Raw genomic sequence first — 27,051 nt, forward strand, 5'->3', positions numbered from 1 at the left:
AGTGGTGCCTCAGCGTACTTCCAAACCAGCAGCCAAGGCAGTGGCTGCTGGTGAACAAACTCACTCCCCTCTGCAATATCCCTCCTGCTCATTAAACACTCCTGGAAACAGGCTGTGACAGTGTGGCTTTCCTGGTGCCCTTCCTACCCTGTTCCTCATCTCAGCTATGATCTGCCTCATCAGGAAGGCCAGACAGTACAGACTTTGTACCCACTCATGCCCCTGCTAACCCCTGCTGAGACTAACTAGTAAGTAAGCGAATTAATCTAATCTGTGGCATCACTTTTTAAATAATGTGACGTTAATCTGCCAGCATAAATTGCTTTTTAAAGGGAAATTTCTAATTATTTTCACTGTGTTCTGCAGAATTCCCAGGTTCAGGCTTTGTTTGAAGTCAAAAGGGGCTTGTACCAGCATTTTCCAAGTTTCATTCTGAGCTCTCCATAAGTTTGACAAGCCAATTTGGGCATGTCCTTAAAACAGACGTTTGAAAATGTTATTTTATACAGGATGCAGGACTGCAACGCTTTTTTCTGAAGCTATTGTGGAAGTAAACTCCCCGCATGAGGAGCAGCAGCACAGTTTGACTCTCTACAGGGCAACTAATACATGCCAATGACATAGACTCCAAGCATCTAGTCTAAAAATTTAAATAAACCCAAGGTAGGAGAAAGAGTGAATATCTCTGCAGGGGTACTTACTGCACAGATTTCATTTCTCCTCCGTTTTTTTTCTTACTTCAGCCTTCTGACTGCCTCTTGCTAAACTTGGGGTAGAAACCCCCTACCGTGCTTGCCACGTTTACCTTCCGTTTTCAACAGCCCATAGTTTCCAGTTTTCACCGGGGGAGCCGGCTGAGGCCCGCAGTTCCCATTTTCCTGTGCTGAGGGGTGCAGCGGGGTCATGTTCGGCTCAGCTTTGCTGCCGGTCACCCCGCGTGTCCCTCCAGCTGCGCGCCCAACCCAGCCGCTGGCGCCGGCTGCCACCTGGTGGAACCAGCCCCTGCGCTGGCTGCCCGTGGGCTCTGCCACCACATCGCCCCCTCGGCTCTCCGGTGACTGCTTAATTCTATAAGAAATATTTTTGCAAAGCTCCTCCCAGACCCCCCCGCCCAAGTTTTGCACTTGCCGCATCGTAATTGCCAGCCAGTTGTAATTTATCGGTGCTGCGAGAGCATCTGCAGGTCTAGAAGCGGAACAGGATGCTCTCATGCAAGGTGCTGGGAGAATGTGGGACACAAATATCATATGCAGTTATTTCCTAGGATTATTTGTTCCTTATTTTGGAAAATAAAAATTTAGTAATACAATGTAGACAACAGCCAACTTATGAAATCCAGTCACTGAAAATTGTTTTATTCTTTCGTGGGTTTTAATAATGTTGCTCCTGCTGAGTCCAGTATGGATGAGCGTAGTCATTCGCATCCTTCACTGAAAGAAAGGAAGAAGCTTAGTTTGTTTAGGGTTTTTATGGTCAGGCTCTGACCGGCCAGAGCATTTCTCTGACCTTGTTGCAGGATTTCCCTCACCAGTGTTAAAGCCATTTCACACCCGTACGTGCTGCTGGACCACTGGTTTGATCTAGGTCCTAAGCAAGAGCTAATTTTAGATTAACAGCTGAGGGGGTACCTCTATGTTTTAAGGTTTTGCTGGGCCAGCAGAAATCTTATACTTTTTTACACTTCTCTGTGGTGTTTGCATTCCCCAAAATAAAACATCCGTTTCCTCAGACCTCATAGTGTTCATCCAGTTCTGCATGAGCTGTTTCCCTCTGAGCACAGCTCAGTGGCAGGGGTTAGTGCTGACCCCCCGGTGTGAGCTCTCAGCACAGTGTTAGCACATCCAGCTGGGGCACGTCAATGGGAGCTTCCAGGCATGCTTATAGGGATCAGAGAGAAAATCAGTTATTCCCACTCCTCATTGGTTTTGTGTATGGGAAGGAAGGAGTTACTTCACAAGTTACTTCTAAGTGGCATCCATGTTTCTTCCCAAATTTATACGGTGTAGTGAGAGGAACGTGGTAAGTAGATCAGAGGAGCAGTCACAGAGCTGAGCCGTCTGCATTGCTGAGGACCTGTAAAATCCTGCAGGCATTGCCCACACTGAACTCCCAGTAACCTCAAGAGAAGTCCTATGAGTGGAATGAGTGCAGAATCCACACTGGAGACCCACAATAGCAATAACAGGAGGAGGAGCTGTGCCCATGCTTCACTCGAGTAGATTTTTAAAGTCATGTCTGTAGACTTGTCTGCAGTGCTGTCACTAATGTGCCTGTCTCCTCCTTTTATGCAAGCTACTGGATGGAAAGAGGTTAAAGTTATTTAAAGAAAACTTAATCAGATTTGTGCATACCCTATTGTAGAATATTTTGAAAGACAACAAGGTTTTCTTTGCACATGCTCCCATTTCCATGTTCACAGTAAGAGGAATACATGTTTCATTATTTAAAGTCATGTTTTAAAAACTTCAGGGAACTGGATCTGCTCCAGACATCTGTCTGACCAAGACCATTCTATTTTATCTTATTTTGCCTGTTATGCCCCTTCTCTGTAGCATTAAAGAGACTTCCTGTGCCTCAGTGTCCCCACCTGCAGAGCAAGGGGAGAAATACCCAACAGAGGGGATAAGCGATAATTACTATAGAGTGCTGCACAATTTCACTCTTTAACATTAATAAACTTCTACTAGAGCCCACATTTTAGAAGAAAAAGTATTGTAATTAATAGTCTGTTCTCAGCTAATTACATTTTACTTAGAGGAACTTAATATTTTCACCCAACAATGATATATAGAGGTTGAAACAAGCCCTTATAAAAAGGTATGTAAAACCAAAGAACAACGTGAAGTTTGTTAAATAAGTAGAAAAACATATTCTGCAGTTTGTAAAGAATCTGCCGTTGCTAGTTCTTCTCTTTCCTCCCTGTTTAAGGATTGTTATTCCATAGTTTTTATCGTCTTTTTGAGAGAGCTTGTAGAGTTAATTAAGGCACCTTTGCTGCATAGTGTGGTGTAGCCCTTGGAACAGGTAAACTTGATAGCTTGATTGTGAAGCCTGACCTTAAATCCTCTGAAGTGGATAGGAATATTTCAGTTGAGTTTACTGGCATTTGGCTCAACCCTGATGGAGCTGTTGAGCTTCTTGCTTTTTATAATGATCTGAATTAAATATTCTGTAAATCACTGGAACAGTGGTTAAATCACATACTGGCTTATTGCTTGCGAATACATTTTGTACCTCTTTAAAAAAGAAAGAGCCAGCATTTTATTAAGCAAAGCCATTATTTGAGCATCACTCACTTCCAGGCAGTGGCAGGCTGAAAGCAGCTCAGCCTTGGAAGGCAGTTCAGGCAGGACTCAGCTGTGCTGGTGGGAGGAAATCCACTTCAGCAGCTTAGCACCGTATCATTTCCCTGGGGGATTTGCCATTTGCTCGCCCATGTTGGTCACTCCATAGCATTTTTTATATGAAAAGTTCCTTTCCTGTGTAGGCAAAGCAATTCTTACCACACGCTTCTCTCTTCCAGAATCAGCTGTGATGTGGGTGGACACCTTAGAAACCATGTATAGTGATAATAATGAGTAGTCCCCTGATGGGAGGATTTGATATTAAGGGTTACAGTAACGACTGCTGAGACTGAAAAAAAAAAAATCTCGGGTAATTAATAGCTAGATGCAGATGTTAGCAGTTTAGCAGAGAAAAGCCCAGCAACCACCTCCTTATGTTACAGAAAAGGTCAATAGCTTATGGCTCATCAGGGGGAAAAAAAACAGAAAGACAAAAGGTTTGAAGCAAACTCTCCCATAGTGTTTGTCTGAGGCAGTACCCCCTGAAATGGAGGCAGGGCACCTATTAAATTCTGTTCTTGAATAAAATATGCTTTGCTGGTGAGAAACTTCTCTGGATTTGGAAATGGCTGCGTGTGTCAGTGCGAATGAACCTCCTCTGGTCCTCAGGCTGCAGTCAGCCCCAAACCGTAGACACTGCTGCAGGGTACACACACATCCCCACACTGACCACCACCAAAACTTTGCACGTTGGCATGGGTTTTCCTACTTATTCATTCTCAACAGGGTTGAGTTAGTACATAGAGTTTTGACAGAAAAGGGAAATAAAGGTGGAGGAAAGAGAATGTGTAAAATGATGGTGCATAGTGCTGAATAGGCAATTAACCACAGCCTGTACAATTGCTGTTCCCATGCATCGCTTTCCTAGAAATAAAATTGTTCTGTATGTGGGGATTTCATACTATGTAGGGATGTTCATAGTGGGGATGGGGATATTTTTGTTTGTATTTTTGTCCTAATATTCAAGATTCTGTGGGGTTTTCCACCAAAACAGGAACAAGAAACATGCATCTCCCAGGGGGCTGGTTTTGCCCCATCACTACATCGCTACATCCTGCAGCCTGGACCTTGATTATTTGTTGCTGTGGTTGGGTGATAAGCTCTTTCAGCCTACTTCAACTACTGCATTGTTGTTTGATTACACAGCAAAAAGAGTGTGTACTGCATGTTACAAAACACAGATACATTTTTTTGTGAGCACTGGAAAAAAAAAAAAAAAAAGCTAGTTTTGAGGGCCTGAACCTGCAAGATTATGGGCATTTCCTTGCTGTTGTGGGGTTTAATGGGGCCTGGGCTGAGGTTATATAGTGAGGGCTGTAAAGGAACCTGTGCCCAGTTGCTGAGGGCTATATAGTGATGGGTGCCCCACCTCTGAGGTATGTGTAACTGTCTGTGCCATAACACTTGTGTGCCTCAGCAATGTCCTGGGGTTCCCTTTCGTCCTTGCTACCTGCTTCTGTGACCACTTCACAGGTAGGCACTAACCAAATGTAATAGGCTGAAAATGTCTTGTAACCCAAAAATAGGCATCCTGCCTCCCTGGAGAGCTCAGAACATACAGGGAAGAAGGGAATGGGAAACATAAGGAAATGCAAAAAAGGACCTTTGGGTGGAGAAAGGATGCTACAGCCAGGGCTTTCGTTGGTGCAGTAACCACTGAGAAAGTCTCTATGGCAAAAGTGAGATAATTCCAGGCTGATAGCCCAGGCCGTGTTACACCAGCCCTAACGTCTCTTCGTCCCTTACCCTAACCCTCTGTTTATTGAATGCTCCACTGCAAATTTAAGAACAAGAATAGAAAAGGTTGTTTTCCCATGTCATGCATGAGAAGGAGGTAGAGGAGTGAAAGGACCATCCAGATGCAGAGTTGTGAAGGCAAAAGTTACGCCCCATTTCAAATGCAAGCATTTCCTCTTGTGTGTATACTTGAGGTTTATACATCTCTGTTATGGGGCAGAGACGTAGGACTAGAGCGGTACTTTAGTCCTTTAGATAAGGAGAGTATTTTAGAATCCACTTTTAAACTGTATCTGAAATCAGGCTAATCGTGTTATTCCTTAAAAGTGATCATATCACTGTTGATAAGAAATGGAAATAATGGCTCTGTTAAGTGTATGCCTTGTTGATTTTAACTAATGAGGACACGGTCTATGTGGGGACAGGCTGTTTAGAAGAGTACTATGTTTCGATATTCGTGAGAACCTATGCACAAACCTCCAGGAACTCCTTATCCTGTTGACATGAGAAAAAACAGGATTTGCTCAAAGACTCTTAGTTTTCAAAGATACAGAGAATACTGAGTCATTCTGATTTTTTCTAAAACCCAGTAGCACAAACCTTTAGATTAGTTTAGAGCACAAGCCCAAGAATCAATCTCTTGCCCCAATTAAAAGTGTGACCTAGCATCCAGTGAAGTCTGACTGTAACTAGGTACTTCTGCTGGCTCTGGTAGCAGGAGATCACAGCTGTATCTCATTTTAGGTACTAATAATCCCATATTGCTCTCTGCAGGCATCACATCATGGTGCTATATTGTTATTAGGGCTTAGAAGTCAGACAAGGTCAGCTGGATGGAAATGTTAAGGTTTCATCACAAACATCCTTTCCTGGAGACTAGCAGAGTTGCTCTGAAGAGCCATGTACATTCATCCCAGAATCACCATTGTTAAGCTATTACTAGTGCATTTTTAAACATCTCGGTGCTTACTGAGTTGCTTTTTTCAACCTGTATTTTTTTGCCTGTATTTTGGATAACTGATCCTTGGCTAGCTGTAATCCTGACTAGCCTTCTTGATAGCATTCAAATATGTAGTTTCTCATTTTTCTCTTCCTCTGTTGTAGATAAGTAGACTTGAAGTCCTGATAAATGCATTACCTTAGCTCATGCCTTGAGTAGCTCTGAGATCAGAGTTGGCTGAGAAACCTCGACAGAGTAAGGAGAAAATTACATGAGTAAGAGAAAATTACTTTTAAGTTGTTGTGTTTATCACCTGAGTGCTATCACCTCTCATTGTCTGTTTAGGAGACAAAATATGACTCCAGGAACAAAAGTTCTTTTAAAAAAATGCAGTAAAAATTCATTCTGTCATCCACGATTTAGAGGGGTCACATGAGAAACGTGATAATGTCATCACTTAAAAAGTAATGCTGCCGGTATCTAAGGACCATTTCCAGTGTTTGCTTACTCAGGGAAACCTAGAGATTTTGATCAATGGCTTGCAGTCCTCCAGCCTGCATTACCAGGACTCCTAGCCATGTCCTAGTCTCCAATGCGTTTTTAAATAAGTTTTTGCAGATCTTCACCAGAGAGGCAAGCCTGTGCCATCATTTTACATAATACCCAATGGATGTCAGTGGCTTCTTTTCTGACAAGTGATTGATTTTAAAGTGGTATTAGTATTGTGCAAGATTTTGCAGCCCCACTGCCAGCTCTTACATTGATGGATGCTTTACAGACACAGACTATAATCAAAACCACCTCTGAGCTCATGTTGTTGGCTTGAATCTGACTGGATTGCCAAATTAGGGTCAAATGTTTTAGATTCCCTTGCTTTTTGCCTTTTATGCTCTAAATCCATAGAATTCATTCATCTTGGACAAATTGTTGGTGAGTTCAGTTGTTTTCAAGGGCAGCTGAATGATCTGATGTGTATCTGTGGATGAAATTAATAAGTTCAAATTACTTCCATTACCTCCTTCTACTTTTGTTCACTGAAAAGTTCTGTCAGGAAAATATGTGTATGCGTGTGCATTAAATATTTTATAGCGGACAAGCTTAGATGAATGGAAAAGCCTTCCCCATCCATTTAAGCACTTTTATTAGAATTCCAGGAGGATTCTTTTAGTTGCATCTTCTGACAGTCTGATTTCTTGACTATCTGTTCTGGCAAGTCTTTGATCCCCATTGGTATTATATTTTATTCTATCTCACTGGGAGTCTCTGCAGAGCTGTGTCTCTCCTGGGAAGGAATTTTCTTAATGGCACCTGTCTCCTTTTCTCCTTGGTGAATACTTAAGTAAACAAGTCATTTAATCATTTAAGAATGCATTTTTGCTTCTCAAGAAATGGCATTCCTGCTTCTTGGAAATCTTTCTCCAATTCCTTATCTATGATTCTTTGTACATTTCTGAACAAGTGTTTTACATACTTTTATTTCATTTTTCAAATTTTCTTCAGTGTGCTTTTTTTTCCAACATGCAGCAAAAACTTTTAAATATTATTTCCAGTTCTTTATAACCCTTCCAGTTTCTTCTCTACTTGGTAGTTTGTAACTCTTTGTTTATTTTCTTCTTTCTAAGGAAGAAGAAATTGTCTAAGCTGCTGTCTGATTTTACGCTATTAGATGTAGACATGAAGACACCGAGTTCTGGTGCTGAGGCAGATAATTTAGACAGATAGATACTTTTTATAGTTAACCATGAAAAATGCTTAAAGTACTGTGAGCTGATGTGCTTAGGGCTGTTGTCTTTCAAAATATTCAGTGCTGGCTTGATGCAAATAACAAAAAGGGATATTTCTGCCTTCCCCACACTTTTTTTTTTATAACTGTCTTTATTTCTCCAGGTTCTTTGCATATACTACAGAAATCTTAATATACTTTTTTATATTTTCCAAAATTATGGCATAGTTAAGCAAGGAGGTTTGAAGTTTTCCTTAAAAACTGGCTCCAGCTTATATGCATAGTTTGGGTTATTTGTTTGGAGAATGGGCATGTCAGCAGCCCTTGGTGCAAACTACTGTATGTTTGCTCACATTGGCAGCATGTGCAAATAATTTCCATACAAAACCTGTTGTTCTGTATTTGAAATTAAAATTAAAAGTTATTAAAACAGACCCTAAAAGAACAGCGTATATCATACCACAGACTTCAACTGCTTGTTCAGCTTCAGAATTTTTCAGTCTGGCATTGCAAAATATTTTTCTTGAAGTAAAAGGAAGCTGTCCCTCAATTACAGTGGAAAATGTCTATTGTTTTTTTAAGTTGCTTTTGAAGAACTTAATATAGAACAGTTTGTCATGTTTGTGCTCAGGGGGAGACTCAGTGCCGTGAAGTCCCTGAGGGAAATTGGTCTTCTTTAGAACAGCAGAAAATGTCAGAAGAGGGAACACAGATGTAAAATTTTCAGGAAAAATAAAAAAAAAAGAAACAGTTTCTTTAAAATAGTTCCTCATTAATCATAGTGTCTTTTTAAGGTCAAAACCAGGCAACCTGATATGATTGATAAGATTTTTTTATTGTTCCGATCTAAATTACAAGCAAAAATGATTTGGCAGACAGCATGCTAATTGCAGTCAGAAATTTTCCTTATTCAGAAATTTTAAGGGAAGACATTTTGGCAGAAAGCTTCATTGACATGAGCAAATGTAACAGTTTACTACTTCAGTAATGTTTTTTGAACATTGTGCTGAAATCATGCCTGTGTCTGAAGCAATTTGTCAGCCTCTGGTCCAGACAACGTCGTCTTAACACGGGAGAGTTTATACAGCACCTGCTCCATCTTCTGTCTGGCATAAAACAACATTATTATTCCCTTCTTTCCTGGGCTTTAAAAATCAATCATTTTAAGAGAGGAAAGAAATAACACAACCCTTTAACAAGGTCCTGCCGTTTCTTTGGCTGGAAATGAAGATTAAGGTTCTTTTCCGTAAGGAAATAGTGAAGATGGTGGGAGGATGCAGTGAATCTGGTTCTTCATGCAAACCAGTAACAGGAGATGCCCAGGCTGCCTTCCGAACAGCCCGTTTGCAAGCCAGCATCCAGCACAAATGAGCTCACAAGGGGAAGGCTCAGATCCAAACAAGCCCTAATTATGAGGGTCTGTGAGGAGCACTGGCTCTTTGGAGAGGCTGAGATGACCCATGATATTGATTGATTCAATAAAAAAAAAAAATACAGGGGAATTCTAAGCAGGCTGTTTTGAAGGAGAAGGAAGGATGTAGCTGTTGAGGACTATAGCTTATCAGCAATAACATACCTCCCAGAAGGAGCTGACTGGCGTGAGATCCCGTTTATGCAGCACTTGGAAACTGGACGAGTGCTCCCGCGGAACAGGTGTGCATTTGCTCTGAGTCCCTTAAGGGATTTTTACCAAGGAGAGTTAAAGGTCCAGAATAGTATGAGATAATTGGAAATGTGTTTGATAGCTGCTCTCCAAACGGCTTTTCAGTTTGTGGATCACTGGGAGCCTTCGGGGGAAGAGCAGTAGAGGGTTATGGCCATCCTGCCTAGAGCAGCTGTGTAGACAACTCCTCCTCTTCTCTCTGTAGGTGATATAATGGGTTTGTAAAGGGGTTGCTTGGATCTGCCAGGGAGGGAGTCCACACATACTCCGCCACAGACCATGCACCCAATGTAGCCCAAGTAAGCGTGTAGGAATCTGGTCTTTCATGGTAAGGTTCACAAGTAGGTGAACTCTCTTTTCATGCCACTGTCAGGCTTGCTGACAGCCTGGTCTCCCCTGGCTACTGCTAACAGATCCCATCTGCAGATCATTCCTGCAGTTTCTCTGAAGCCTGCTGGATCAAGCTTGGCAAGGAGGGATGCCTTCTCGGTCCCCTTGTGCATCAGGCTGAAGTTTCCTGCAGGTGAGGGAGTGAATGCTGCTACTCTAAGGAAGAGGATTCTCTTCAGAAGAGATGAGGAACAAGCCAAAATCTACCAGGAGGAGAATGTCCATCTCTCAGGAGTGTTTAGAGGGGAGAAATTAGGATCTTGGACTGCTTTCTTAGCCTGTGGTAGAAAATAGCTCCCAGCACAAGGATGGCTGCCTGGCTACGCCTGCCTCCATTGGGCTGCATCACAACCTGGACGTGCATTCTGTTATGTGATGAATATCGGGGCAGTTTATGATAACGAGGTTTGTAAATCAGGCACCTCCAGACAATGTGCAATTCCATCAGTCAGCCTTTCTACCCGCATTATTTATCAAAAGGTTTCAAGGCAAACAAACAAGATTTTGCTACAAAAGAAGTTTTCCAGCCATTCTGAACAACTTAAGAAGGAATTCAGGAGATGCAATTCTGTTTTTCGTCAGCCCTACCAGAGAAAGGAAGATGACTTAGCTTTTTTGTCTGCAGCAGAGCTCTTTGCTGGTAGATCGAATGCAGTGCTATTCCTTCTGCCTTATTAGCTACCAAAGCTGGTTTATGCAGCATTTCTCATCGTGTTAGAGTTTTCCTCTTCTAAAAGATGATACAGTGAGCAGAACTGACAGGACTTGTCTGGGCTCTGCTCTGAATTATTGGCTGTAATTGGTATGTCTGTCCCTTAGCTCCGCCTGTGTTATCTGAAGCATTACAGGTTTAAATTCTTCTAATTTGTATAATCTGTTTATTTAAGGATTCTATTTCCCCCTCTGCTTGTAATGTCTTGCTCCTTTTCTCACCACACCATGGGTAAAATAACCCAAGAACTAGATAGTTCATTTGACAGTGAAGTACTTTTTTTTTTTTCCCCTCTTCCCTTCCCATAAGAGGTTTTGATTTAATTCACTATTTTTCTCTCTTCCTTCTGCACTCAGAGGTTACTCTCTGTTAAGATAATAAAGACAGCCAACCAAAGAGATTGAGTCTTAACGGGAACAGCTGACTTGAAACTTAAGTAGCTGATTTATACAATCTTGGAAAGATCCAGAAGAAGTTGTATGTCTATTCTTACTGGAATAGGAATTCTGTGGCTGCTATTAGTAGGAGTTCAGTATAAGAGTTATGTGTTCTCTTATCCATACCTTACAAAAATGACTTTAGGCTACTCACAAAGAAATCTTCTGGTTAAAAAACATAACGAGAAAAGATTTAATTTTACTCCACCAGCAGCAGTTGCCTATAGAGCCAAAAGCTATCTGGGCACCCTGCAGTATGCTCAGACTTGAAGGGTCAGCGGCTCAACAAACCGCTCTTGCCCCTCCACGTTCCTACTGGATCCCATCTGCATCAAACCTCTCATTTTGAGCACTTTAATTTTAATCGGCTCCACAAACCTCTTCCCAGGGGCCTTGCAGACATTACAGATTATGGTTTGTAACCACTGATAGAAACACCTTCTAGCTGGAGAGCAGAAGTTGCTGTTCCAACGGCAAGAGTTATGGAAGGGGAAGACTGTAGGCATCAGTGTCCTCATCTGGGATCTGTCCTGATTCTAGCTGGCCTTTGGACAGGAAAAGCTAGGGGTTTTCACATTGGAAAGACTGCACAAAATCGATTTCTAAACATTCCTCTTGCTGCTATCTTTGAACTTGCTACAAGAGCTCCAGCGCAGCAAGAACGTGCAGCCAAGGGAATTCTTGCCTGAAAGGGCAGAGCCGGAGTGTAACTGTGGAACAGCCCCAGGTCACAAAACAAGCAATAAAGAGAATTCACTTAGTGTCTGATTATCCCATTCAATTCTGTTCATTTTGAAAATATGGTCTGGAAAACATTTCCTTTAGTGAAGGAATGAACTCTGTAGAAGAAGAGAAGAGAAGGCCTTTTGCTTGAAGGCTGGGCAGGCTTTGGCTCTGTCTTCAAGTGATGTCGGCCCCAAATTGCCTTGTTATTCCTATCTCTAGACCAATGATGATAATACCCTTACTTTTTAAAGCAGTTTGAGATATGCTAATGAGATATGCATACTGTATACAGGCTTTATTAGTGTTCTTGTTTGCAGAATATTACTATACACAGAGTTGTAGCAATGTGACTTCAGCATATGTAATGTAATTACTTGTGCTGAGAATAAATACAGTCAAGGCAATGCTGCCTGTGCTGTGATAAAATGACATTATGCTGCTCTGACATTTACCAAAAAGCCTCCTTTTTCTATATTGCATTTGCTACATCTCACTGATGTTCTGCTACAAAATGAAGGTAATGGATGAAAGAGCAAGAAAAGCATTTTGATTTTCTTTTCTTAAAAAAAAAAAAGAATGAGATATTTGGTATTAATAGCAGCTTTTCCCTTCCAAGCCAGGCTGCACATCAGTTATACAGTTGCTAAGCTTTTCTGACGTCATGTTCAAAGGAAAATTATTAGGCAGAAAAGCCACAGGGTAAAGAAGATGAAATTATATTTTTCTTGTGGCAGTATGATTCAAATATATAATTGTTTATCCTTTGTGGACATCGTCACTGTTGATAAATACAATTACTTTGTTTGTCATCCCTTGACTAATTCTTAAGGCTTAGGCAAGTCAGCAGTGGAACTAATGTGTTTAACTTCATATTAATAAGAAACAGAAATTTTCAGTTAAATACTTGATCCTACCAATGCTTGCTAGTGTTATAGTGCTTACCTTACGGTAAAAAAAATCTACTGAAATCTGGCACTAAATGATAGATGATTCCAGCTGAAAGATGCCTTACGAGGTCATGGTGGATTTCCAAAGCAGGTGTGCACCAGCTTAAATAAGGACATTTCTGAAGCTGAAATCTTATTTTTCTCTTTTTGCAGGGATCCCCAGAATTTGTATCCCCCTGAGGTCAGCAATGCAAAGCTTCAGTATGCTGGTTGGGGTCCAAAAGGGCAACAGCTGGTAAGAGAAAGAACAAGTGTGCAAATTAATTCAGAGACCATGCTGCTATTGTTTGGAAGTAAAGAAAGAATAATTCTTTGTTGACTAGTTTCTTGAAACCTGTGGGGTAGCTGCTAGCATCTTTATGGGGATTGTTTTATCATGTAATTTATTTATAAAATTCCCATGTATATATTTACTTCAAAGTAATCGTGTCTAAAAACACAGAGGAGGAACACTCTGGAAGCTCTTTGAGAGGATGCACCTGCTTCTCCCAATGCTGGACACAGGACAGATGATAGACACGATAGTATGATTTAGTTAGCATGTCATTGCTTCACAAGGGCATCTTCAGACTTGCAAACTTGGCACTAGGGATATGTTAATATTAGCAGCCCTGTTTGGAGAACACATCTTTCTAGAACAGAGTTGCTCTGAATTTGACCTGTAGTTGTTTGCAAAAGTAGGAGCGTATTCTGGGAAGTTTCCAGAGCTGGCTTTTAACAAAAACAGATTCATTGTGTTTCCTGGAGCCTTTCATACTGCAACAGTCCTAAAATCTCAAGTGTTTTGTCCCTCAACCATTGCCATCTTGGATTTGCCCATTTTTAGAGCACGTTATTTCCTGGCCAGATCCCCTGGCTTCATTTCCTTGTGCAAATCCAGTATTAAGGTTTTACGTATTCCAAACGCTGTCTTTGTACTGTAACAAGAAAAGAAAAAGTGGCAACTTCTTTTTTGATACTGAATTTTCATACCAAGAAATGAGTTTTAAAAGCTAATTATCCAAGAAAATCTGGCATGTGTGTCCTGTCCCTAGTCCTCTCTCGGGGATTTTTTGTCTGCGTCCTTAACTAGATTGTATCCAAATTTTGTAATTTAAAAAAATAGCAATAGGAGACAGTATAATTGCCAGTCTGCAAATCAGGTTGGAGGAAGCAGAACAGATATAGGCACAGGAAAGTCTCTCCTCTGCTCCATCAGGAAAATCATGTTTGTGAGAGTTATCGACCTCAAATCTGATAGGAATGGAGATGCAGCAGCCCCTTAGCTCTATGCAAAATAACTTCTGAGGAGCTTATTTTTTTCACTGCACTTCCCCACTTTCATCCTCTAACATGTGCCATTTCAAATTCCTTGGTTTCCTGCCCAACAGATCCCTGCTGAGCAGTGTGTATCGATTCTCAGAGATTGGGGTCTGATGAGGACCAAACACTTTCTTTTCTATTCATTGGTGCAGACACATGCGATCTCATCGCCAGGCTTCTGCCCAACTGATAATAATGTACAATCAGTTGATAACATGTTATGTTCAAAACTAGAGACTACCTTTAGGACATGGCAAAGAAAACAAAAACAGACCAGCAATTTTTTATTCACTGTTCACTAGCTCTTTCTATTTTAGGTATAACAAACTGAGCTTCATAATGTATAATAAAAGATACATCTGCTAGTTGAAAGCCAATATTAAGTTGCATTAGTGATTTTCTCCATTTCACAAGTGAATCTTCCTTTCTTTAATACAGTTTTGCTTTAATATAGAACTTGCATGCCTTCAGCACCTTGAGTCACAGCATGTTATTGATTCACATTCCTGTTAGTTTTACCAAGCTGACTGGGTGTACTTAAATTCCACCTTGAAAAGAAAATCTAATTTTTTTCAAGCCAAAGTCAAGATGATCAATTTACTCCCTCCATTGTCTTCTCTACCAAAGGAACATAACTATACAGAAAGGAAAAATATTAATACCTAAATGGACAATTTATATACACAACAGGACAGTATATACAGTCCAGGAGAAGAAAAGTCTTCTTTACTCCCAGCTTTATCCTTTAATGCTGAAATATTTAATACCACTTTCCACCAATTTTTATTAAAAAATATATAGTGAAAACTTAATTCCCTAAGAATTTCCCAAGACATCAAGCTCACTACTTGTCCCTTCTTGGGATGCATGGCAGGTAATTTTTAAAGTACTTTCAAATATTGCTGTTACTGTTGAATTCCATATGAATCTTAGAAATACCTTGGAACAGTGTATTTTTTCTGTATGTTTCTTTTTTTTTTCTTTTTTCCTTACAATTATGTCAATCTGTTGGCCTGTAATTCAGCTGTATTCTCTGTTCTTGCGTTTGGAATCAGAGTAGGTGAGGAAAACCTTACTGGTAGTTTAAGCGTTACCTTGCGTACCTCTAACATAAGTCCCTTTTTTCTCTTTTCCTTGCCACTTACTTACCTTAAAATAAAATTATAGCTGTACTTTTTGAAATAAGCAGGCTTTTACATGTATCAATTTATAGGTAGTGATCAACAGAGAATTGCCAGAGAAAAAAGAAGCTTTTTTTAAAAAAAAAAATCTACAAGCATTATAAATGAGGTAGAGAAAATACACAATGATCAGTGTTCTGTATTTCAGGACTAATTGAGTTACTCAGAACATAATTGCCAGTGAAATTTATGTCTCCTTCTGTAAGGACAACATCAAGTGCAAAGGCAGAGAAAAAATAAAGTCTATTTAAACTTGATAGTGTGAAGGTGTTTGCTAAATGTAGGCTGGGTTGTGTTGCAGGAGAAGGAGGGAAAAAGAGTCAAGTGGGATGGAAAGGAGTAACGCGCTTGGAACTACGTGTCAGCTCCCCTGGTTCTAGGTGGTTACAGGGCCGAGTATTTGAGGGGGGTCCCCCACCTGTGCTAAGGTACCCCAGCCTGTGCCAGCTCCAGTGCTGCTCACGGCAGCACCCCTCTCTGCACAGCCAGCAACCCGTGCTGTGTCTCCCACAAAAGGGGGGAGCAAAGAATGCGTGGGGTTTGCATCACCTTGAAGATATCCCAAATTTCAGGAAATGAAAAGCTTTCTCCTTGAAATCTCCCAGTTTATTCTTCTTTGGCAACACAAGGGAGAGGCCGGGCAGGAGAGTGGGAGGGTTTGGGTCTGAAATTTTTTATTCCCTTTGTAGCTTCTATTTCATCCTTCCTAGGGGAACTTTTGGTTGCTGTGTCTGACCTCTTTCTCTCTTGCATGTTGAATCATTCAGAAAAGAAACAAATCTGAAACAGAAGCAGCCTGAATGATCTGCATTCTTTGTGATTAAAAATAAACAGTGGAACTTTCCCAGGAGCAATTTTCTATTTATCTTGTTTTCTTTTGTCCTTACTCATTAAATTACATGCCAAGTTTTAGATGATGAACTCCTCAGAGCATGGTTCTTGACTTCTTACTAGCCTGCAGAATGCCACACATGCCAGCAGAGCTGTATAAATAATGGCAGATATTGGATCTGAGAAAATCTATGTAAGAAGATCAGAATGCAAAAAACCCATTGCTTCTGGCACCTCGGAAGAATGCTTCAGCCTTTCTCAGATGTCAGCCAGCCTTAACAAATTAAGTCTTCCAAAGCTGTTAGAAGAATGGGGCCCTTACCAGTATTAGCTCCTGAGTCAATAGAAAGAGAGCCCCGAACTTCAGTGCAAGAGGGAACACATTCCCTACGTGCGACTGTTATTAGAGCTCATCCTTCTCTTGTGTCCCCTGACACGAGCCACCATTTATGCCGTTGTGTAATGAGTGGAAAACGCTGTTGGATTGGAATAGCAGTATGACGGGTGTAAATGACTATGCAAATGTCTATGAAAAAAATCCGTCCTTTCCACAGTGCACCCAACAGCCCAAAGTCCTCCTTAGTATTCAATGGCACCAGCCCACCAGCCTTCAGCATGGTGCTTGGTGGTTTTCAGTGAATAGGCTCTATTATCCTCAGTTTGTGTGATACTTTTGAGCAATATGAGGATGTTGAAGACACGATAGTCTGCAAAAAAGTGTTAGGCTTTACCTTTGCCCTGTTCGGTGCGTGCTTATTTCCTCTCTTTTTCTGATCTTACCATTTATGACGCAACAGCTACCCACTTTTGGTGTTTCAGTTCTGCCACGAAAAAGCTTCTGTTAATTGATCTTATTGGAATATTTTACCAGTTTCGTCACCATTACATCTTTTAGAGTGAGGTTCTGCCCACGTGCAGAGGGCTCATGTGAGGTTTCTGTGGTACATTTGCCCCAGTGCTATCTATGCAAAGGTTAATAGTTACTATGACCTTGAACTCAGTTTTCATAAAACGTGTGGCTGACAGGCTTGTACAACCCTAATTATTAAAAACAAAACAAAACAAAAAAATTACAGTGTGAAGAGATTCCCTTTTCTGGTTTGCTTGGCAGCATGGCTGAAGTCGGGGAGTGCTTTGGGAGCAAGAGACTGTCTAGTACATATCTGTAGCTGAAGAGCTCAAGGAATCAAAGCACCCTGAAGGTTTCAGGAGGCTTTTGTCTAAATTATCCCGAAGTGAGCCCATCCAGGTTCAAAATATTTGCTTTAAGAACAAGCTAGGTATATACATGCGCCCTGTTGTCAACAGGAAGGAGCAAGCAGCAGGACTGCTCTGATGGGCAGGGAATAAATATTGTTGACATTTCTGTGTTGACAGCAGTAAAGTACAGTTTGCAGGAGTTGTTAAACTCTGATTTCAAAACCACAAGAACTTCTGCTGTGCTGCTACTTCCCTTTTTTAAAAACAGAATCTGTAACGGCCCTGACAGATACTAATGGTAGCAGTGACACATCAGATGCTGGGAGAAGCAGTTCTGCACAACTATAGAGGCAGCAGTTATATTTAAAAAAAAAAAATTCTCTCATAGATCCTAGTATTTATTCTTCAGCAAAGAGAAACATTTTTTTGAGGTTCTCCTGGCCAGCCAGTCTTTTAATGTTCCACTGTTTTTTTTAAGTACCAAAAGCATACAGGAAAAGGATTACAGTTGTTGGGAGTTCTGTGTGCCCTGCCACTGGCTGCAGCCCCATAGAACGGCCAAAACGGGATTCTCCTGCATTCATAGTCAATAAACCTTTCCCAGTGTCAACTCTTCTGGAGCAGCAGCTAACTCTCATTCTTGTAGATTATGCAGCAATCAAGTGTATAATTGGTTGTAAAGTAACAGAAGTTACGTTTCACAGCAGGTGCAGAAGTTGCATTAAGAAATCTTTATTTCAGTGAAAGGCAAATGCCAGGAAAAAAAGGAGGAGCAGGTCTTTCAGCCCCTACAATGTTAGGGTTTTGGAGGTACCCTCAAACAGTGAATGCTAATGCTTGTAAACAGCTTATTGTCACACATATTTCTGTTTGAAAAGTGCAATACAGTTAAGAGAAATACTGAATTTCCTTCATATATAAAACATTTGCATGATAGATCCTGCTGCACAGGGCCAGAACCTATACATCTCATTTGTTGTTATCAAGTTTTTTTAACACTGCAGCACAGTGTCTTGCCAACTAGGATATCTAGATTTAAAAAAGCTGGTTAAGTGATGACACCTGGAACTAAACTGGAGTGACTCCTCTAATTAGCAGGGTTTTCCTTGCTTGAATTTGTGCCTGTCATGCCAGCTTAGTTCCAGGCAGAAGGGCTCCACAGATATGAAGTGAGGAGGACTATTTTCGCAGGAGGTACTGAATCATCTGCTGTTGTTCCTAATTCAGCAGGGCTTTTGAACTGCTGTGTGTATAATTGCTGTAGGTCTATCTGTCTCCACCATTATTTCATAGATTTTTACATCATTATTTTCAAGCTGCTGTTCTCTCTTTTTCTTTTTGCAACGACTTTGAAATCAATATTTAGTAGTGGTCTGTTGTACGTAATTATTCTGTCTTGGTTATCTTGTGAGCTGCAAGGAAGAAAAGCCTCCCCCTGCTCCAAAGTCTATATAAGCCCTATTTAAGCATGGTGAGGGATATTCAGACAGCTTTTTACACGGTCCCTGCATTCTGGGAAAACCAGAGTTTCAGAATAATAATGTACTGTCTCCCCCTCATCCCTGTTTCCAGTTTCAGAATATATTATTTTTTTTAATTGAAACTCCAGTAAGATACATTACATGTACACTGAACACTTGGACAGGTTACTCTGGTCAGGCAATTCCCCTTCCCCTTTCCCCACATTTTCTTCAAAGAAATCCACTGGAAAAGTGTTGGTTTTGGTTTTTTCTTTTGATTCTTTGCTCTTTGGTTGCAGTGGCAATAGTGTCCTATTTTTATTTTTGCACATTCTTGACATTTCCTTTGGCATCAGTAAGCTTGATGTGTTTGGTCCTTGTTCACCAAAGGGAAGCTTTGGCACGGTCGATGTTATGAGCACTGCTGAGAACAGAAGTGTCTCTTCCCATCTCGGTATTCTTGGTACTTCATATTCATCAGTGGCAAAAGAGCAAGATGTCTAAGATAATTGAAGATGCTGCAATAAATGTTACTGAAAGAAGAGATAGGTTATTTTATTGTAAATAAGATGTTTCTCTCTTTGTGGGTGTGAAATATTGCAGAGGAAAAAATGAAATTGATTATTTGCTGTAGAGGTCTTACCAATAAATTAGAAAAACATTTCTACTCTCATATCCAAATGTGAGACGCAGGATGATGTAGCGTTTAGTGCACCACCCCTGGAGGTGAGACACTGCCACAGGCTTCCTCTGTGACTTCATATATGTCGCTTCATTTTCTGGTTAAGCTACAGCATGAAGATGACAATATTCCTACCTTACAGCAGACTTACAGAATTAATATATTAAATGTTGTGGACATTCACACTCTGCATTAAAGAAACTGAGTGTGTACCTACAGGAAATGCACGTATTGATGGACTTGCTAGCTTACAGCAATTCACCAGCTTGTTCCACTATAGGGCAAATACTGAATTATCTTTCTTTATACGTTACCACATTTTGTTACATGCAACTGCAATTGCGTAAAGTGCAAGATTCCTAACAGTGCAGCGCTTTAGCATAGGGTCATTTCCACTGAAAGTAATTCCCTCCTTTACAGAGATCTAAAATGTTGATATTCCTTTAATTTCAATTGTGCTTTATGGATATTGAACATGTATCCTTTGTTAAGGGCATTTTTCGTTTCCGAGTTGAAATGCCTAGAAGTACCTCCTTTAGGTCTGTGCATAAGGGTTTCTGGCATCTTACAAAACTGTGGTTGGTAGATGATGTCGACTGAAATCAGTGCTTATGAAAAGTGTTGTTCTTGGAAAGCTGCTGTTTTCTCCTGTGAAAATAGTTCCCTTTCACTTTAGATAGCAACAGTCATTGGTGAGAATAAGTGAGAGTGAGGGATGGTAGGATGCTAGAAGCAAGACCAAGCAGTGCCACCTAAGGGATGTGGAGTGGCTCACCTTCGATTGTGGCAGCGGTCTCTCCTTCCTCAGAAACTGCCATTCATCAGAGCCACGAGAAGGCTTCAGGAACAGCTCTCTTAGCTCTGCTTTTCAGCTGATGGAATAGATGCTGATAATTTCTATTACTAAACATTGTATTAAAGAGGAATATTACACCTACTAGCTCGCTGTCCAAGGTCAGATGTGTACCTGGAGGAACCCTGAATCCCAGTTACCAGTTTCATTATGCTGACAAGTGATCTCTGTGTTCTCGTTAGCCTGATATTCATTCTCTAACACAATAAAATATTTAAAATTAAGTACCGTATCATCTCACATTAAATAATCTAATTTATAGTGATGCCCTACATAACCATCAGCAATATTAGGTTACAGAATACAAGATAATCCATCAAGCAGAACTTAAAAGCAGAATCAGAGTTCCATACTAAATGGTACATTTACTGATACATTCTTTAAAATAACCCCAATTAGAATCCAGGGCAAGGAAATCCAAGCAGACATGGTTCTCTTTGTTGAGGTGAAATAAACGCTTTTCTTCCCTGAAGAACAGAAAATAGGACGGCATATTTTTCTTGAAAAGTACATTTTTAAATTTCCAGAATCATGATAACTGCTTATTTGGCTGGACTCTGCCAGATTCTAGGTGTGATTAGAATCTGTGTTGTGGACTAGCCTGTTCACAGAATACAAATGGAAAAGCACAGCGTTCGTAATGATGCAGTGTCAAAAATGTAGAGAAGTTTGTAGAAACCTGGGCAGAATATTAATGCACTTAAGAACTTAAGCTGGGAGAAGCAAGACAAAAACATCTCTTCTGTGCCCAATTTGAAAAGAAAAAAACTTCGGGGATGTGTCTCCAGATCATAGAATTCAGTCATTACTCCTCTAGTCAATTACGTGGGACTTTATCTCGAGTTTCGGGTTTGCAAATTTTGGATTGTCTCTGAAGACCTTAGAAAGCACAGGGTCTTACAAACTTTTCGACTTTCCAAAGGGAGCCTTAACATTTCTTGAAGAATAGGTCTCCAGACTTTACTGAATATTGTAGACACACCACAAATGTGGTTTAGTATGAATGATAATCTTGGAAAAACCTTAACTATTTCTAACAAGGGATTGCAATATATAGGCTTTATAGAAGATGCTTAATAAATACTACTACTTGTAGCAGATCTGGATTTTCCCTAGACTTTCCTTTGCTGCTGATGTACCTGTAGCAGCCATTCTTACTGCCCTTCATGTCCCTCACTGAATTCAGCTCCAGACAAGCTTTGGTTTTCCTAACTCCATCCATGCACAACCAGACAACGCCTCTGTATTCCTCCCAGGTCACCTGTCCCTACTGCTACCTCTTGTATACTCCTTGGTTACATTTGAGTTGTGTCAGGAGCAATGTACTTATCCACACAGGCCTCCTGCCTCGTTTGCTTGCTAGCATACACATCAGAGTGGACCATTCTCAGGCTTGGAGGTGATACTTGAAAATCCAACAGCCTTGCCGGACCTCTTTTCTCTCCAGGGCTGTATTCCATGGGATTCCTCCAAGCAAGTCCCTGAACTGGCCAGACTCTGCTCTCCTGAAGGCCAGGGCTTAAAGGCTTTTGCAATGATATTTCCTGTCATGATCCTGAACTGGACTCTGGCAGATTATAGGTGTGATTAGAATCTGTACATGTTATGGACGAGCCTGCTCACAGAATACAACCACCTCATGGTGTGTGCAACTGAGGCTGCCCCCAGCTTTCACCTTCCCCTGCTGTTTGTCCTTGTTTGAAAGCGTGAGGTCAGGCAGAGCATCTCCCTTCACCAGCACCTTAATCACCTTTGTCAGGACGTTGTCGTCAATGCTTTCCACACACCTCCTGCGTTGTTGTGCCCAGGTTGTAGTCCCTCTAGCAGATAACGGTTAAGGTTCCCCATGGGGATCAGGGCTTTGAATGTGGGGTTTCTTCCAGTTATATGAAGGTGGCCTCATTTACTTCTCCCTGACTGGTCAGTTGGTAGCAGATGTGCACGACAACATCACCCACACTAGTCTGTTGGCAAATCTCGACCTATAAGTTATTGTCTGGCTCTTCATGCATCTCCAGGTACAGCTCTGTGCATCTCTGCTGCTCTCTCACATCAAGGGAAACTCGCTCTCCTCGGCATCCTGGCCTGTCCTTCCTAAAGAGCCTGTATCCATCCATCACAGCACTACAGTCATATGAGCTGTCCCACCACAGCTCCATGATCCTATTGAGATTTTAGCTCTACAAATGTACAGAAACCTTAATTCCTCCTGTTTATTCCCCATGCTGCATGCATTAGTGTATAGGCACAGAGAGGCACCCAGCTGTGATGGTTTCCCAGGAAAAGTATGAAAAATCTGCTCAGGGAGTTGTGTGCTTGGCTTCAGACCTGTTCACCGGACTCTCCCTTGTTCACATCTCCCTTTTCTTGCCAGCCTGGTCTACCACTGCCTTGCCTGCCTGTGGTCCGCCACCTCCCTCCCCCATTGTTCTGTGTTTAAAGTTCTCCTCCCCAGATAGGACAGAGGTCCCAGCCCCAGAGCCAGGGCACTGAACCCAGTGTGTAGCTGCAGAACTATCGGCAGAGCAAGACCCTTCCTCTTGGTGCCTGAAGTCACCAGCTTCCAGCCCTTCTCCTGTGCAGGAGTCTCCATTTCCCAGCCCAGTCAGCTCAGGCTCTACCTGCCCTTCCTTTTCTACAGGATCTCAGAGGAGATCCTTCAACATCCTTTTTGATACCTCTGGTGTTGCAGAGTCTTCTGGCCTTTTCCCACTGCTCCTTTACTTACTCCACCAATGCCCACCTGCAGGCAAGGTGATGATCTCCCCCCACCCCAGAGAGAAGTCACCCCCAGACCTTGGAGAGCCACATCCTCTCTTGAGAGCTCTTAAATGGGGCCCAGACACTGTTCGTAGAAACAGAAAATACTTCCTTATTTGAAGACATGAAGGAATGCTTTTCCATTCTCTCAGACTTCCTAGTATCTTTGTTGATCACGTGCAATGAAAGGAAAATTAAATTCTTAATGTTTATTTTACAAGGCGTATTAGCAATCTCTAAGACATGTGGGTAAACCCAGGAGATCTGCACAACTTACAAGTTGCGACTCCTCCCTTTCCTAGATATGTAATCAAAGCCACTGAAGGCAGCAGATTTTTCCTTTGTCTTTTGCAGTAACTGACGGTTTTCCTTTGCAGAATCAATTACATTTCTTTTCATTGCATTGATTTCCATGCAGTTAATCTCTTACACTACTGATACCAGATGTGTACAAGCCTTCGATCTGCACTGAGAATTCATGAGTACTGGGTTTGATGTGTTTATGGATCAGCATGATTCTTACGTGCATCAATCTGTACTACTGTATTCTCTGGTTTTAGTGGTCCCCTGGGGTGTTTTCAGTTTCTCTGTTCTGAAAGCCTTCCTGTAGAATTATTTTAAAACTGATGTAGTCCTCACTTTGGTCTAAACATCACCATTGTCCATCTCTGGGTAGGGTCAAGTTGAATTCAAGTAAGCCATTTCTATTTGTTTTTTACGTTCAGAAACTTCTGTGTCTTCTAAATCCTTGGCTTGGTAAGGAGTTAGCTTCTTACTCTGAATTAAAGCAAAGATAAACCCTGGTACACAACCCAGAAACTGTCTATGCCAATAATTTATCAAGATGTGATTCTCTGCAGTGTATTGATTGTGTGGAAGAGTTTCATTGGTTTATCACTGATTTTAATAATGACATTTTGGTTTTGTAAAGAAAAGAAGTTGATTTAAAAATTCTTTATCTCACTCCTCCATCATAATTGCTATCTGTCTCTTTCCTAAGTTGCGAACATGAACCATTTGATGGAGAGAATGAAAATATTTTTAAGTATTTTGTGTTACACTTTTTTTTCCCACCTGCTATTGAGCTATATTTAAGTGACAACAAGAAAAGCCTAATTAAAATCCTAGCTCTCATTATGTAAGCTCACTGGTGAGGCGCAGTTTATAGCTTTATTATCTTTTTTGAAGAACTGATAAGCATTGGCGTAATCATGTCATATGCATTAAGAACAACACTCATGACAATGCGTTACTGAAAGCTATTTGAACATCAAAGTTTGCATTTTATGAGGTTCAAAAGAAGAAATTGATGGATTATTCATTAAATAACGTGTAGTCAATCAGCAACAGGCTTTAGAACTGATTTTTAATTGATCACACACTTTTTCTGCTGTGGTAAGAATGAGAACTGCAGAATGCCAAGACCTTTCCAGTACCATAGTCAGATTTCCTTGATATCCCAAAGTGAAAACACAGTTATCATATCTGCTTCAAGATGTTGTGTGGGCAAGGATGGGCATGCTAATTCCTTGTAGTAAGGACAAGTTTTAACTTGGACAAAACAGCGGCAAATCTTTCTCTCTTTGCAGTTTTTCATTTTCACAGTCCTCAGCTTCCAGGTTTCATATGGCAGTGGAAAAACAAAACTGGCTTGAGAAGGGTTATCTCCAAAATATTTGGATGGAATTAGAGAGCACTAGAAATGGAGGGGAGAGGAGAGGTCCTTTTGTGTGTGCATTTCCAGGAAGAGCTTGATCATGTTTAAAACTGGTTTTGTTTGTGATCTGACATTTCCAAACCCCAGTTACATGCTGTGACTCTCTAGTTACTTAGCATATAAATAAAGAGGTAATATTTTTCTACTTCCTGGAAATATTGGGAAACTAAATCTGTGTATTTTCCTGAGGCTTTCAGACCAGTGTGATGTGTAACGCCATATAAATATGTAGATATTTAATACACAGTTCAGCACAAAGCATTCCTATCACTCACACCCAAAAAATAAATGAATAGAAGTTAAAAAACTTTAAGGAACTATCTTACACTGAAAAGTTAAAAAAATGTTCTTCATTGAAGTGTAGGGCTGTTGTAGTGAGTTGACCTTGGCTGGCTACTAGATGCCCACCAAGCTGCTCTGTTGTTTCCCTTCCTCAGTGAGACTAGAGGAGAAAATACTATGAAAAGCTCATGGGTCAGGATAAGGACAGGGACATCACTTAGAAGTTACCATCATGGGCAAAACAGACTCGGCTTGGGGAAATTGATTTATTGCCATTTAATTGTAACACTCTAGGACAGTGAGAAATGAAACAAAACTAAAACCACATTCCCTTCCCCGCACCCCTCCCTTCTTCCCAGGCCCGACTCCACTCTCCCCTCTTCTACCTCCTCCCCTGAGCAGCGCAGGGGGGACGGGGAACAGGCTGCGGTCGGTTCATATCACTTTCTCTGCTGCTCTTCCTCTTCCATCCACCTGCTGCAGCGTAGGGTCCCTCCCACGGGAGATGGTCCTCATGAACTTCTTTAGCATGGGGCCTTCTCATGGGCTACAGTTCTTCACGAACTGCTCCAGCATGGGTCCCTTCCATGGGGTGCAGCCCTGCAAGAACAGTCTGCTCCAGCATGGGTCCTCCATGGGCCACAGGTCCTGCCAGCAACCCTGCTCCAATGTGGGCTCCTCTTCACAGGCTGCAGGTCCTGCCAGGAATGTTCTCCAGCTCGGGCTCTCCAGGGGCTGCAGCATCCTTCAACATGCATCCATCTGCTCCAGCATGGGGGCTTCCATGGGCTGCTGGGAGAATACCTGCTCCACCATGGACCTCCACAGGCTGCAGGGAACAACCAGCATCACCATGCTGATCTCTGCTCCAGTGCCTGGAGCACCTCCTCCCCCTCCTTCTTCTCTGACCTTAGTGTCTGCAGGGCTGTTTCTCTCACATTTTCTCACTCCTCTCTCACATCCGTTGCACAGCATTTTTACCCTTTTATAAATATATTGTCACAGAGGCAGTACCAATGTTGCTGATGGGCTCAGCTCTGAGTAGCGGTGAGTCTGTCTCAGAGCCGTTTGGAACTGGCTGTCGGACATGGGGACAGCTCCTGGTGTCTTCACACAGAAACCACCCCTGCAGCCTTCCCCTGCTGCTACCACTTGCCAGGTAAACACAATACAAAGCACTCTTGATTGAAGAGATAAGTAACAGAAAGTAGGTAGAAACCTTAAATTGCACATAGATTGATTTCAGGCAGTTGAACTCCCACTTACATACAAGACTGATGTGGTCCTGCACCATGCAAGAACTGCCTGACCTTACAGAAGTCTGGATTTACTTCAAATGATTAATTTAATTTGCCCCCACATATTCTTGTAGGGCTTGTGTGGTGAAATGAGTGGCAGTTGCTTAAGAATGTGTTGTGATTGGGGTTTAGGTAGAAGAGCCCAGGGACTTGGATGTGGTTAGGACTATGAGCAACAGCATTGAGGCAGTAGTCACTGAACATATGCTACAGTCCTTCTTTTGAGGCTGTGCTGCCCTGCAGCTGGAGGAGAGGGCCTTTGGAGACTTTGAAGGATGTGCATGAGGAGGCCAGAGTCTGGCTTATTAGTAGGACTGGGAGGGAGGATGTTCTGTTCTCCAAGATTGTTTTCATGGTGCATTTTAATTTATTTTTCCCATATTAATCTATTGTTTGTCTAATTTGAATGCATGCTTGTGTTACCATTACCCTCAAAGAGCTAATGGATCAAAGTTTGAATGGATGAAGGCAACTGATACTGGCTGTTTGAACTCAGTGGAAGTGCTAGACATCTATACAAACTGCATTGATGGACTTTATTTGGACTTGGGAGCACCCAGCATACCATAAAAGCTGCTGTAGAATAATCGCTGGTGTTAGGCAGATTTTATATTCCTTTCTGTCTTTATTGGTACATGCCTCTCTCTGCTGACTCTGTTTGGCATCTGTCTAAGGCAGACTAGATCATCATGCCATCTACAAAAGGCCACAGAAAGGTGAGGTGGTATTGAATCCTACCAATGTATGTTGGCAATGTACGATGGCAGATGTAGAGAGCAAGATACATACAAGAACTAGTTTTCTCTATTATTTAGCAAAAGGGATTTTACAGTGGCCATAGGTCTGCCTTTGCAGGAGGAAGTGTG

At 41.5% G+C, this 27,051-nt stretch overlaps 1 protein-coding gene across 4 annotated transcripts in view; it reads left to right on the plus strand.

The window, feature by feature from the left end:
• DPP6 (dipeptidyl peptidase like 6) overlaps positions 1-27,051 on the plus strand; it is a 571,473-nt gene that overhangs the window by 448,707 nt on the left and 95,715 nt on the right. For all 4 annotated transcript variants that reach the window (XM_080383697.1, XM_080383699.1, XM_080383696.1 and 1 more), the window contains exon 7: positions 12,773-12,854. In XM_080383697.1, coding sequence (XP_080239823.1) covers positions 12,773-12,854 — 82 coding nt within the window. The remainder of the gene's footprint in view (positions 1-12,772; positions 12,855-27,051) is intronic.

This window comes from Falco punctatus (genome assembly GCF_963210335.1).
Source record: "Falco punctatus genome assembly, chromosome: 4".
In the NCBI taxonomy this organism is placed as follows: domain Eukaryota; kingdom Metazoa; phylum Chordata; class Aves; order Falconiformes; family Falconidae; genus Falco; species Falco punctatus.